This window comes from Sander lucioperca, chromosome 10 (assembly GCF_008315115.2).
Source record: "Sander lucioperca isolate FBNREF2018 chromosome 10, SLUC_FBN_1.2, whole genome shotgun sequence".
Taxonomy (NCBI): Eukaryota; Metazoa; Chordata; class Actinopteri; order Perciformes; family Percidae; genus Sander; species Sander lucioperca.
In genome coordinates this window covers 7111206-7125552 of record NC_050182.1, presented here as the reverse complement: position 1 = coordinate 7125552, position 14347 = coordinate 7111206, and the positions used below count along the sequence as shown (strand labels likewise).

Here is a 14347-nt window from a genome sequence, read left to right as displayed (position 1 = left end):
AAGTCTGATTGGCTGGTAACTTTAACAATCTGCTAGCTGTGTTGGCTGGTGATTAAAAAAAAAGCCCTGCACACCACAATCACGTTATTGATCATGTCTTGACTTAAAGAAACAGCAAAAAGAAGAATTTCATGTTTTGTCAGATGGGTCTTCAGTCTCAGCAGAAAGAAATGATTGAATTTGATTATGATAAAAGTTACTGTCGGTTGATGATAGGTTGATGTCAGCAGCGTGGCAAAGTGCTGCAGATGCATGCAGTGTGGTTAAACACCATTGGTGTTAAACCACACTGCGTGCAGAACTAACAACTAAACATATTTCCTGTGAAATTTAAGTTGGTACACATTATTTTTCATAATGCATGATGCTTTTGAAGCATGACATCACATTGGCAGCAAAAGCAAAAATTACAGCTGTGTTAAAATAAAAAAGAAAATTGTAATTAGTGTAATTATTTAGGCAACCAGAGTCTGTACATTTCTGACTGTGTTGGCCTTGTGGTCTGTGGACACTAAGACACAGACTTTGTTCCACACACTCTACTTCCCCTTCACAACAACACATTATTATTAGCTGCAGAATTAAAAGAAAACAGTCACATCCTGAAAGTAGAAGTCTAGTGACGACCGTCACAGCGGAGCAGACGCCCTCCTAACAGCTCTCATACAGGACTGCAGCAGGACTTTAAACATTTGTTCAGGATGAACAGAAATCCACAGGAGGAAATTGGTAATTAAAAATACTCTAATGTTTATGTTTCTGTATGTAAATTCAGTGCGTGAAGTGGAAAAAAAAGGTGCTGGTACTCTATTGCATTAGCCAATTATTATGACATTTGAGATTTCTACAGTGAAAAACAAAACTTGGAGATATTGCTGGTATTTATTAACAAGATAAATGTATGTATTTATTTAAACCAGTCGTGTGGGTGTGTGTGTGTGTGTGTGTGTGTGTGTGTGTGTGTGAGATTGTCTTGACAGCTTTAGTCCCCTCTCTGTCTGGCCAGCAGGTGAGGGGATGCTGTTACATGTTTTGCAGCCCAGTTTGTTATCTTTAAAAACGAGCCAGCTGTTCGTGGAGCAAAAATACATCATTTGGTCCCTTGACCAACAGTCAGGCCATCCATGTGTTTCGTTACTCACGTTATTGTTGATGTCGGTGTCATTGACTAAGGTAACATTAAGGTTGGTAGCTGCAGACCCCTCATTAACGCTAGCTGTTCCGTTCACATCCATATTAATGTTAGTTTGAAGCTCATGAATCGTACCTGATGTTTCTGGTTGGACTTGGACCTCTGTTGACGTGTCTGGTTCTTTTAGTACCTTTCTGAAGCCAGGCTAACATAACGACTTACAAACTCGACACACTTCTTTTAGTTTCTAGGTTTTCAGCAGTGAAAAATCTGTTATGGTCAGGCTGCAGGCATCAGACAGCTTTTCTGAACTGTGGTAAGACACGTAGTGCCCTCTGGGTAGTGTAGTTTATGTAATGTTAGGGTCAATCTCCCTGACACTGACGCTTTCTCTGTCAGTGGTAGAGTACCGGCTACATGCCAGAAGTAGCGGTACGCAAGAAAAAGTGCAGGTACGCTTAAGAGTAAAATGTAGAAGTGCCGGTACTGCGTACCGGTGAGCACTGTGTAAATCTACTATATGTTTATGTGGCAGGATGTTGTCTACATTTGTGTTTGATGTTTATCTTTCAGAGGAACTCAAGGAATCAGCAGCAGCTAACTTTGTTAATGTACCAGCATGCACTGGGGAGAAAGTGGCAGCTCGTCCAGGTACATTTCACACATTTAATATTGTTAAACATGAGATTTATTTATCAATCATAATGCTGAAAAATGTGATAGTGGTGAAGATTGAAAAAGTTTTTGTATTTTTTCTGTAGCACTTTAAATATACATCATACAACAAGTAGATCTGACCGGGCAATCTAATTGGTCAATTAGACATATCAAATCAGCATGAGTCATGACAGCACACCCAGAGCCGTTCCACCACGTACTTCTCTCTTTGTGACGACCAGTTTGATTTTTGACACTGTGTGAGGACAGGCTGTTCTCATGATCCATTCGTACATATAGCTACAAAAAATGATGCACTGTACTCACCTAAAGGATTATTAGGAACACCTGTAAGATTTCTCGTTAATGCAATTATCTAATCAACCAATCACATGGCAGCTGTTTCAATGCATTTAGGGGGGTGGTCCAGGTCTAGACAATCTCCTGAACTCCAAACTGAATGTCAGAATGAAAAAGAAAGGTGATCTAAGCAACTTTGAGCGTGGCATGGTTGTTGGTGCCAGACGAGCTGGTCTGAGTATTTCATAATCTGCTCAGTTACTGGAATTTTCACGCACAACCATTTCTAGGGTTTACAAAGAATGGTCTGAAAAAGGAAAAACATCCAGTATGCTGCAGTCCTGGGGGGTGCAAATACCTTGTTGATGCTAGAGGTCAGAGGAGAATGGGCGGACTGATTCCAGCTGATAGAAGATCAACTTTGGCTCAAATAACCAGTCGTTACAACCGAGGTATGCAGCCAAGCATTTGTGAACCCACAACGCGCACAACCTTGAGGCGGATGGGCTACACCAGCAGAAGACCCCACCGGGTACCACTCATCTCCACTAAAAATAGGAAAATGAGGCTACAATTTGCACAAGCTCACCAAAATTGGACCTTTCAAAACTGGATAAATGTTGCCTGGTCTGATGAGTCTCGATTACTGTTGAGACATTCAGATGGTAGAGTCAGAATTTGGCGTAAACAGAATGAGAACATGGATCCGTCATGCCTTGTTACCACTGGGCAGGCTGGTGGTGGTGTAATGGTGTGGGGGTGGTTTTCTTGGCACATTTAGGCCCCTTAGTACCAATTGGGCATCGTTTAAATGCCACAGCCTACCTGAGCATTGTTTCTGACCATGTCCATCCCTTTATGACCACCATGTACCCATCCTCTGATGGCTACTTCCAGCAGGATAATGCACCATGTCACAAAGCTAGAATCATTTCAAATTGGTTTCTTGAACATGACAATGAGTTCACTGTACTAAAATGGCCCCCACAGTCACCAGATCTCAACCCAATAGAACATCTTTGGGATGTGGTGGAACGGCAGCTTCGTGCTCTGGATGTGCATCCCACAAATCTCCATCAACTGCAAGATGCTATCCTCTAGAGAATGCTTCCAGCACCTTGTTGAATCAATGCCACAAAGGATTAAGGCAGTTCTGAAGGTGAAAGGGAGTCAAACACGCTATTAGTAGGGTGTTCCTAATAATCCTTTAGGTGAGTGTATATATGCATGTCTCCACATGTGTATGTTTGGGTCATAAAACATGTACATTACAGATTAATCAACATCATTAAGTAAACTGAATTCTTATTTCTCTCTCAGACCAGAGGTTTCACTGCTTCTCTCAGTATTTTCTACTGATAGCAGTGTGTTGGCTGATACTGTTAGTCATCATGGGCCTCCGTACCTACTGTGAGTACCACTGTCTTAACTTGTTGTTGTTAGTCCTTATTTAAAGGACAGGTTCACATTTTATCAAGTCTGTCAGATGCCCATACTGTACGTACATAGAAACAGTTTTTGCTCGGTGTAATCCTTCCTCCTCTTCATGCTGGCTCTGCTCAAAGATGTATTCCAAAATTGATCTGAAGCTAATATGAGGCTTCAGCAGTCTGAGTTAGAGAAATCAAGTGTGTATCATCTAAAGTTACAACCTTTATAGTACCAAGTTCACTCTTTGTGTTTTCCCAGACAGGATTTCTGAAGCAGAGTGATAACAACACGAAGATATTTAAAGATAAAAACATATTTTGACAAACTTAGACGACTGAAGCAAGGTTATAATCGTTAACGAAAACGAACGAAATAATGAAAACTAGGTGGGAAAAAACATTGTCGTTAACTGAAATAAAAAAAAAAAAACTAAACTAAAATTGTAATGTCTGTTTGCAAAATTAACTAAAATAAAATAAAATAATCGAGTAAATGTCCTTAGTTTTCGTCTTTGTGGATGTCTTTCATAGAGCAAATAACGTATATCTTTCCGACCATGACATTTCCCGTAGACATGTATAGTTTCCGACTGGGAACCCAGAAATTCTGACATTCCACGTCAAATTGAACACAACATAGTCCATGCCCCTCGCCTGGCATCATAGAGGTACTGAAAGTCAGAAGAACGCGGCACCTATTTGATTATGACTGTGTCAGATAAAAGCTCCTTGCAGTGGAAGGTGGTAAAACATGTGGTCAATTTATTACAGGGAAAAATCCCACGAATTTGAAAGTACATTTGAGAAGTGCACACAAGCTAGGAGGCTAACCTAGCTTACCTTAACAAGTAAAAGGAGAACGCAAAGCCCCCTTTACCCGAAACAGAAGCTAACCCCGGTACAGAGCGTGGATGTATGGGTACAGGGCCAGGCAGTATGACAGAGACAACAGCAGGACAGAGAACACTACAGGAGGGCTTTCACCGGCGACCTGACAGCTGCTGGTTAGTAAATACGCAGGAACACCAAAAGTGTGAGGAAGGGTTAATGTGTGGATTGATACTGGGATGTCTACACAACTGTGTGAGTCGATTGACTTAAAAAAGTTCACCACTTTACTCGAACCAAAGTTCAAAACACCTGTTCATGTATGTCTTCTTTAGTCTGTTGCAGAGCCATCTTTCTCTATCACTCTGGTCTGTTGCTATTTAGGTTTTTTTCCTGGAACACGTCACTTACACATTTTGCACATACTGCGTCTTGTGTAGACTGTTTACATATTCATGACCATATGTAGGCTACATTTTATGTACTTGTGTTATTGTTGAATATATTGTGAATACATATTTCTAAAATTGTATGATGTTTTTTTTGAGTTATTATTACACAATCATTTTTGAATCCCCCGACAAATAACCCATATTACAAAAAAGACTAAAACTAATAAAAACTAAACTAAAACTAAGCATTTTCAAAAAATAAAAACTAAACTAAACTAGCAAACCCGCTTTAAAAACTAATTAAAACTAAACTGAATTTGAAAACAAAAAGTCAAAATGAAATAAAAATCAAAACTAATGAAAAATGCAAAACTATAATAACCTTGGACTGAAGTAGGACTGTGGACTTTGTCCCCATCTTTTAAATTAGAAGTGCATTAGTAAAAGATCTGTTATTCTCTAGTATGAACAGGAGGAATGATCAGAGCAAGAAAACTCAGTTTTAATGTTCATATGAACACCTCACTATTGTTTTAACATAGATTTGAATCCATCCTGTAATGTCTTTTATTATAATGTAATGTGTCATAATTGATCAAAAAAACAAAATGTCCCTACCACTCTGATTAAGAAGCTCTTTTTCATTTTGCAGTTGCTACATTAAGTCATGGCAGTGATGTAAGTGAGCTGATGGCTGCCAATTGCAACCTGACAAACCTCAATGACAAACTCAGCGTCTTAGAAAACCAGATCACAGACCTGACTGCAGTAAACCAGGAGCTGGAGACACTAAACCAGGAGCTGGAGAGGATCAACTTAAGAGGACAAATACAAAACATCAGTCGAGCTCAGTGGAGCATTGATGAATACGGCCCCAAAGTAAAGAACGGTGTGTTCAGATCACAATAATGAGATCCAATAATAACCAATAATAGTAATATCACAATGCAGTAATGGTGTTTATTGGTTCGTCTCTGTAGTTTCAGAGAGACGTTGTCAACCTTGTCAGAAGGGCTGGAGACTCTTCAAGTCCAGCTGCTATCTGTTTTATAAGACTGATCAGAAAACCTGGGAAGAAGCTCGAGAAAACTGCAGAGAACGGAGTTCAGATTTGGTTGCTGTACATAGTCATGGTGAACGGGTAATGAGAAAATAATGTTTATGATGCAATTATGAAATGTAAATATGTATTTTTCTGTAGGTCTGAACACACCGAATCTGTAGATCACTGTGATTATTTAAGTGTCGATCTTAAATATTTGATAACTGTTTGATAACTCTTCTCAGGATGCACTCCGTTTTAACGGCGGGTACTGGTTTGGCCTGAGAGCTGAAGGAGGGAGATGGAAATGAATCGATGGGAGTGATCTGACTGAAAGGTAAGAGACACATTCCACTCAATCACACACACAATCCCTAAAATAAGCCTTGATCTAAACATGATGTTCTTCCCTCAGTGTCAGCGACTGGATACAAAAACCACCACCTCCTACTGACGGTCAGTGTGCAGTTTCTTACAAGTTCAGATGGAGATCAGAGAGCTGTGCTGAGAGAAGGCCATGGATCTGCAAAAAGAAGACTTTATCTGTTTAAACACTGCAGTCAGACTTGAAAAGTTTACTGGATACTCTGCATGATAATATCAACTGGCTTCATAAATATCAAACTGTCAAAGCTTATACTTCACAAGTTAGTTTTTGTTTTTCAAAAATATATAGCCATTTTATTTAGTTTACTGTATAAAAAAGAGAAAACAAATATTTACAATTACTTTTAAAGATGTGTGAGTGTGTGTGTGGATGTGTGTGTGTAAATGTAATGTATAGGTGAATTAGATACTGGATTACATAGGTATGATACTAAACTGTTAACTATTAATAACTCTGAATGTGCTTTTGTTCTCCTTTGTATGAAATGCGATGCTTATAATTTGAATATCAGCAGATTGATGAGAGGTACAGACAGACTGCTCAGCTTCCTGTTTCCTGTGTAACAGGTTGTATTGTTGCTACTCATGAGCCAAAATGGAGGCACAGCATCACTTGTTTTTCTTCAGCATTTAATGTAAATCATATTAATATGTAGAGTGTTTAATCTATCTAGAAGCAAAGTCCTGTTTCATTACAATGAATAAAAACCCTGCGACACATTGTTGTTGTCGTCTTTTCCGTACATCATGCTGACTCCACGTCAGAACAAACAACATCATTCAGGAAGTTACAACATCATTGATCAAGATGTGTGAGAAGGAGAAGTTCACTAAGACTGTCACAGCGGAGCAGACACCCTCCTAACAGCTCTCATACAGGACTGCAGCAGGACTTTAAACATTTGTTCAGGATGAAGAGAATAAACACTGGATATAGATGGTAATCAACATATCCAGTGGTGGAAGAAGTATTCAGATCCTTTACTTCAGTAGAAATACTAATACCACACTGTAAAAATACTCTGTTACAAGTAAAAGTCCTGCATTGGAAATGTTACTTCAGTAAAAGTCTGTAAGTATCATCAGGAGGAGTTTAGACCGACACAAGACCAAGACTTTGAGGGGTTGAGACCCAGACAAGACAAAGACTTTGAGGGGTTGAGACAAAGACAAGACCAAGACTTTGAGAGGTTGCTGTTGCGTTTCAAACGAGAAAACAGAGTGGAGAGGACAGCAGGAAGCTGACAGAAGTTTGGAGAAGAGGATAGAGATGGGCTGCTGATGTGTCTCTGAAATTTCCTCCAGCTGTAAAAACTGTTTTGCAGCTTTGAACAAGAGGAAACTAGAAACGGATAGCTTTGGAAGAAGTATTCAGACCCTTTACTTCAGTAAAAGTACTAATACCACACTGAAAGAAGTGAATAACTCTGCATCTCTTTGAATCGCCAGGATGTAGAAACAATGTGACAGATTGCTGGACTGGTCTGTTTTCCCCAAAACAATTTGGGCAGTTTTATGTGTGTTTGGCTTGGAAACATAATCTTAACTAGCAACACTACTTGTAGTTCTAATCCTACATTTCCCTTGAACACATTGTCGTGACGTGTTGTACAACCATTAGCTAGTGGAAAGTCTGATTGGCTGGTAACTTTAACAATCTGCTAGCTGTGTTGGCTGGTGATCAAAAAAGTTAATTTAAAGCCCTGCACACCACGATCACGTTATTGATCACGTCTTGACTTAAAGAAACAGCAAAAAAGAAGAATTTCATGTTCTGTCAGATGGGTCTTCAGTCTCAGCAGAAAGAAATGATTGAATTTGATTATGATAAAAGTTACTGTCGGTTGATGATAGGTTGACGGCAGATACACACAGTGTGCTTTAACACCATTAAAGGAGAAGACTTAAGACATTAACTGCTAAACACACAACAACTCCGCCTCATCTTAAAAGCAGAACTAACAACTAAACATATTCTCTGTGAAATTAAAGTTGGTACACATTATTTTTCATAATGCATGATGCTTTTGAAGCATGACATCACATTGGCAGCAAATGCATAATTTACAGCCGTGTTAAAATCAAACATTTTTGTAATTAGTGTAATTATTTAGGCAACCAGAGTCTGTATATTTCTGACTTTGTTCCCCCTGTGGTCTGTGGACACTAAGACACAGACTTTGTTCCCCTTGTGGTCTTATCTATTAAGACACTTTGAACAGTAATGCACGCACTCTACTTCCTCTTCAGAAAACACCTTCTTATTAGCTGCCAACTTAAAAGATAACAGTCACATCCTCAAAGTAGAAGTCTAGTAAAGACCATCACAGCGGAGCAGACACCCTCCTAACAGCTCTCATACAGGACTGCAGCAGGACTTTAAACATTTGTTCAGGATGAACAGAAATCTAGAGGAGGAAATTGGTAATTAAAAATACTCTAATGTTTATCTGTCTGTATGTAAATCTACTATATGTTTATGTGCCAGGATGTTGTCTACATTTGTGTTTGATGTTTATCTTTCAGAGGAAATGGAGGAAGAAGCAGCAGCTGACTATGTTATTGTACCAGCATGCACTGTGGATAAAGTGGCAGCTCGTCCAGGTACATTTCACACATTTAATATTGTTAAACATGAGATTTATCTATCAATCACGATGCTAAAAATGTTATAGTAATGAAGGTTGATAATGTTTTTAATTTTTTTCCTGTAGCACTTTGAATGTTTTATACAACAAGTTGATCCGGACAGACAATCTGATTGGTCAACTAGACATTTAGGACGTGCTCCAATCAGCATGACAGCACACCCAGAGCTGTTTGAACACAAAAGCTCTCTAACTCATATATATAAATGATTCATGGGATTAAACGGCTTATTTGTTACAACACACTGAAGTTAACTTTCACTGGAAATGTTTTGATCAGCTGTGCCGATGCCTCGGTGCTATGTTAAAAATAGTTGAATGTGAATTTCGGAAAGGTACAGGAACTAAATGTGTCAATGGAAAATTTGTTTTTTCAGCAGATATCTTAGAGTTACAACAAGATTGAGCTAGTAAAGCAGTTTGGTGTTTCTATGTGTGGTAGTTATTCGCCTCGGTCCTAGCCACATCTCTGTCATACCAATAATGACGTTAAATCAAACCCTGGAGTGTAATATTGCTACAAAAAAATCATTCCTACCGCAGGCAATACAACGTTTTAACACTTCATCACTGAGTGGTAGATAAGACTCAAATACATCACAGTCAGGGTTCAAAATTAACTTTTTCGTCCACTAGCCAAATGGCTAGTGAAAGTTCACATTTTACCAGCTACTCAATATATTACCATTGTTTTTATTGGCTGGTGAATGAAGCTAATCTACCAGCCACTTGCATATTTTACCAGCACGTGGCTGGTAGATGGTGCTAATTATAAACCCTGATGACAACACTGCACTAAGTTCAACTTGCACAAACAAAGGTTTTACTTACATCTTTATAAATACTATTTAAGTCGGTTGTACATTATTTATTCATCACTTCTGTATACGTTTGTACATTCTTTCTTTTTTGAATAGTTGTTCTTGTATTCTATCCTATTTATTATTTCTTTCATATTCTGTATGTGTGTCTTATATTTTGCTGCTGTAGCACTGAAATTTCCCAATTTGGGATCAATAGAGTCTAATCATCTAATCTCTGACTGAATAATCAACATCATTAAGTAAACTGAATTCTTATTTCTCTCTCAGACCAGAGGTTTCGCTGTTTCTCTCAGTATTTTCTACTGATAGCAGTGTGTTGGCTGATACTGTTAGTCATCATGGGCCTCCGTACCTACTGTGAGTACCACTGTCTTAACTTGTTGTTGTTAGTCCTTATTTAAAGGACAGGTTCACATTTTATCAAGTCTGTCAGATGCCCATACTGTACGTACATAGAAACAGTTTTTGCTCGGTGTAATCCTTCCTCCTCTTCATACTGGCTCTGCTCAAACATGTATTCCAAAGTTGATCTGAAGCTAATATGAGGCTTCAGCAGTCTGAGTTAGAGAAATCAAGTTTGTATCATCTAAAGTTACAACCTTTATAATACCAAGTTCACTCTTTGTGTTTTCCCAGACAGGATTTCTGCTGCAGAGTGATAACAACACAAAGATATTTAAAGATAAAAACATATTTTGGCAAACTTAGACTACTGAAGTAGGACTGTGGACTTTGTCCCCATCTTTTAAATTACAAGTGCATTAGTAATTAGTTATTCTCTAGTATGAACAGGAGGAATGATCAGAGTGAGAAAACTCAGTGGTAACACTTAACTTGAAGGTATCTACATAAGAGTGACATGACACTATCATGAACACATGACACATGAACCCTAACCCTAACCATAACTTGTCATGACCAAACCGAATGACACCTACTAAAAGAAGCGTTATGTCATAAACGTTTATGACTTGTTTATAATGTTTATGACGTTCGTGACAGTGTCATGTCACTCTTATGTAGATACCTTCAAGTAAAGTGTAACCAACTCAGTTTTAATGTTCATATGAACACCTGACTATTGTTTTAAGATAGATTTGAAACATGTGAATCCATCCTGTATTGTCTTTTATTATAAGGTGAAACACTAAAGTGGCATAATTGATAAACAAAACAAAAATGCATTGCTTACTATGATGATCACAGACCTGACTGCAGTAAACCAGGAGCTGGAGACGGAGAGGAACAACTTAAGAGGACAAATACATAACATCAGTCGAGCTCAGTGGAGCATTGATGAATACTGCCCCAAAATAAATAACGGTATGTTCAGATCCCATTAATTAGGTCCAATAATAACTGATAATTATGGCTGCAAGCAGCGTTGGATGGGCCCTCGCACCTCCTTGCACGTCGGGGTTACTGGCGAACACCGCTCCTTGCGACCGTGCATTTGCGCGGCACTCAGACACTGCAAATCATCACTAATGAAACGAGAACTCTCTGCTGAGTTCAATGATACCTCACACAAGACTCTACCTTAAATGGGTCACCAGTTATGAAAGGAGCTTGGCTTAAGCATAGGGGGCGGGCCAATCCATCACCAATGAAGAAGAAACTCTCTGCTGAGTTCAATGACACCTCACACAAGACTCTACCTTAAACGGTTCCAATGTTATGAAAGGGGGCGTGGTCTGAGTAAGTGGGCGTGGTTAAAATATAGGGGGCGGCTCACTATCACATGTAGACCACACATTATAAGTTTCATGTAAATCAGATGATGTTTGTCATATAAGGCACATTTCCTGTTGCCAGCGAGGGGCGCTATGACCAAAAGTCAACTTTGGCCTATAGATGTCCTCAGGCCTGGACCCTTTTCAATCGTGAGAAATTTCGGGCAGAAATGACAATGTACACTAAAGTTACAACAACTTCTTTGTTCATCGATAAACGCTCAAAATGGCCGCCATGCCCACACCGTTGGACGAAAGGTTTTGCTTTTAATAACTTTTCATCTTTAAGGTCTTGAGATGGCAGATAACTAATTTGAAGTTGATCTGATGAAATCTCTCTGAGTACTTTTGGGCCTATTTCCTGTTGCCACTAGGGTGCGCTATGACTTTGAGCCAATATCGGCCTGTAGATGTCCTCAGAGTTAGAGTCTTATGAATCCTGAAAAGTTTCAAGCCAATTGGACAATGTACACTCAAGTTACACCCACTTCCTGGTTCGATGGCGAAACACACAAAATGGCAGCCCCGCCACGGCCACGCCCCATGACGAAAAGTTTTTATTTTTTTCATCTTTAACGTCTTAAGATGGCACAGGCCAAATTTGAAGTCGATCGGATGAAATCTCTAGGAGGAGTTTGTTAAAGTACGACGTGGAAATGGCCAAAATCTCACTAATTAGGGGTTCAAGCCCGAGGGGGCGGTTCACATCTTCAGCGGAGCTGTGGAACCCTATTGTTTCCCTAAGGTTTCTTATTTTTCTCCATCTAAAACTCACGCAACAGCCTAAACAGTACATGGTGGGGGGGTTGCCATTTTTAGGAATGGTCCAGATCCCTGTAAGGACCTTGGACAAAAAAATTCAGCCACTTCCACCACTAGGTGGCGTTATAGCAGAAAAAAACGTGTTTGGCCTTCTAACTCCCAAACTGTACATCGCACATTAAAAATACACATATCCACGTTTTCCCTGAATTCAGCTGAATTTCCTGATATAGGCCACGCCCATTTCCGCCTATACTATTATGCGTGAAAAATCGTGATTTGTAATAAACCTACTTTTTCGAACTCCTCCTAGACTTTGTGACCGATCTGCACGAAACTTGGTACGTAGCATCTCCCAACTGACCTGACAAAAATTTATCAAAAGAATTTTTATCGGATGAAAACTGCGCAAATTACGCACAAACAAATTTGTGTAGCTAGCTACAAAAACACTAACTTTGCCATATCTCAGCCAAAAAAAATGCTATGAAAGCAAAACTTTAGATTCTTGTTTGCCATTCTTGTTTGCCATTTTACGAAAATTGGCAACTAAGGGGAGCTATAATGACGCCAAACGTGTTTTTGCCTCTAACTCTCACATTACACATCCCACATTAGAAAGCTTTACATCCACATCCTTCCTTGAATCGAGCTGAATCTGATGATATAGGCCACGCCCATTTCCGCTAAAAAGTTTTTTCGCAATATTGTGCAATGTGCAAAACCAACTTTTTCAAACTCCTCCTAGGCCGTACAACCGATCTGCACGAAACCTGGTAGGTAGCATCTGCAGATGGACCTGACCAAAAGTCATCAAAAGAATTTTGCTACGTTAAACTATGCGCAATTGACGACCAAACAAAATTTCATAGCAAGCTACAAAGCACAAACTTTAGCATACCTCTGCCAAATTAAATGCTATCAGCACAAATCTTGAGATTATAGTTCAACATCGTACTGCGATGCTCTGTACTAAATTTGGCGAAAATAGGCCACTAGATGGCGCTATAATCAACGTAGATGCGTTTTGGCCTATAACTCAATGCATTTAAATGGGACATTTGCGATTGCAATTTCTCTACCGTACTAATTGCTATCAACATGAAACTTGTGCTGCTCATTCGGCATACCGCTCTGAGGCTCTGTACCAAATTTGGCGAAGATCGTCCATTAGGGGGCACTATAGTCAATGTAGACCGGTTTTGGCCCTTTTACTTAATCAACGTTAATGGGATATTTGCAACGGCAATGTACCACAGACCTTGCGGCTCACACCACTCGATATTTCCTGACATTTGTCAGGGGTGACTCGCGCCGGGAGGCTTGGACCCAGTCATAACTGCTTGCAATTCTAGTTTCTAACTTTTCCACAGCCATTCAAAATGGCGGACTTCCTGTTGCGTTAAGGGTATTCCTCCAATAAGCTTTTTGTACGTCTTGACATTCTACATGCGCTCGGACCCTAATAATAATAATATCACAATGCAGTAATGTTGTTTATTGGTTGGTCTCTGTAGTTTCAGAGAGACGGTGTCAACCTTGTCAGAAGGACTGGAGACTCATCAAGTCCAGCTGCTATCTTTTTTATGACGCTGATCCTCCTGATCAGAAAACCTGGGAAGAAGCTCGAGAAGACTGCAGAGAACGGAGTTCAGATTTGGTTGTTGTACGTAGTTTGGAGGAACAGGTAATGAGGAAACTGTGGGAGTTTTTAATGACACAATTATGAAATAAAATGAATTTTCTTTAGGTGTGAACACACTGTGAGACTGTAGATGACCGTGTGTTTATTTAAGTATAGTGTTTAAATATCTGATAACTGTTTCTCCGTTGTCAGGATGCACTCAGTTTTTACAGCTGGTACAGATACTGGATTGGCCTGAGAGCTGAAGGAGGGAGATGGAAGTGGATCGATGGAAGTGATCTGACTGAAAGGTAAGAGACACATTCCTAAACACTTTGAATCATAGAATCTATCAGCCTTGATCTAAACATCATGTTCTTCCCTCAGTGTCAGCAGCTGGATATATGAACCACCATCTGCTGCTGACGGTCAGTGTGTAGTTTCTGTCGGTAGGTTCAAATGGAGATCAGAGAGCTATGCTGAGAGAAATGGATGGATCTGCAAAAAGAAGGCTTTATCTGTTTAAACACTGCAGTCGGACTTGAAAAGTTTACTGGATGCTCTGCATGATAATATAATAGTGTGTGT

General features: G+C 39.5%; 2 protein-coding genes across 3 annotated transcripts in view; one reads left to right on the top strand and one right to left on the bottom strand.

The window, feature by feature from the left end:
- Positions 1–14347, bottom strand: part of si:dkey-22o22.2 (neural-cadherin) — a 221494-nt gene that overhangs the window by 155225 nt on the left and 51922 nt on the right. The gene's annotated exons all lie outside the window — the stretch shown is intronic.
- The window catches only part of LOC116064311 (CD209 antigen-like protein E), a 114107-nt gene continuing 100299 nt past the window's right edge, over positions 540–14347 (top strand). Inside the window, exons 1-2 of one of the 2 annotated variants that reach the window (XM_036005924.1) lie at positions 540–729; positions 8695–8772. In XM_036005924.1, the coding sequence (XP_035861817.1) occupies positions 702–729; positions 8695–8772 (106 nt within the window). In that variant the 5' untranslated portion in view covers positions 540–701. The remainder of the gene's footprint in view (positions 730–8694; positions 8773–14347) is intronic. The other variant, XM_036005925.1, reaches the window with a different exon arrangement.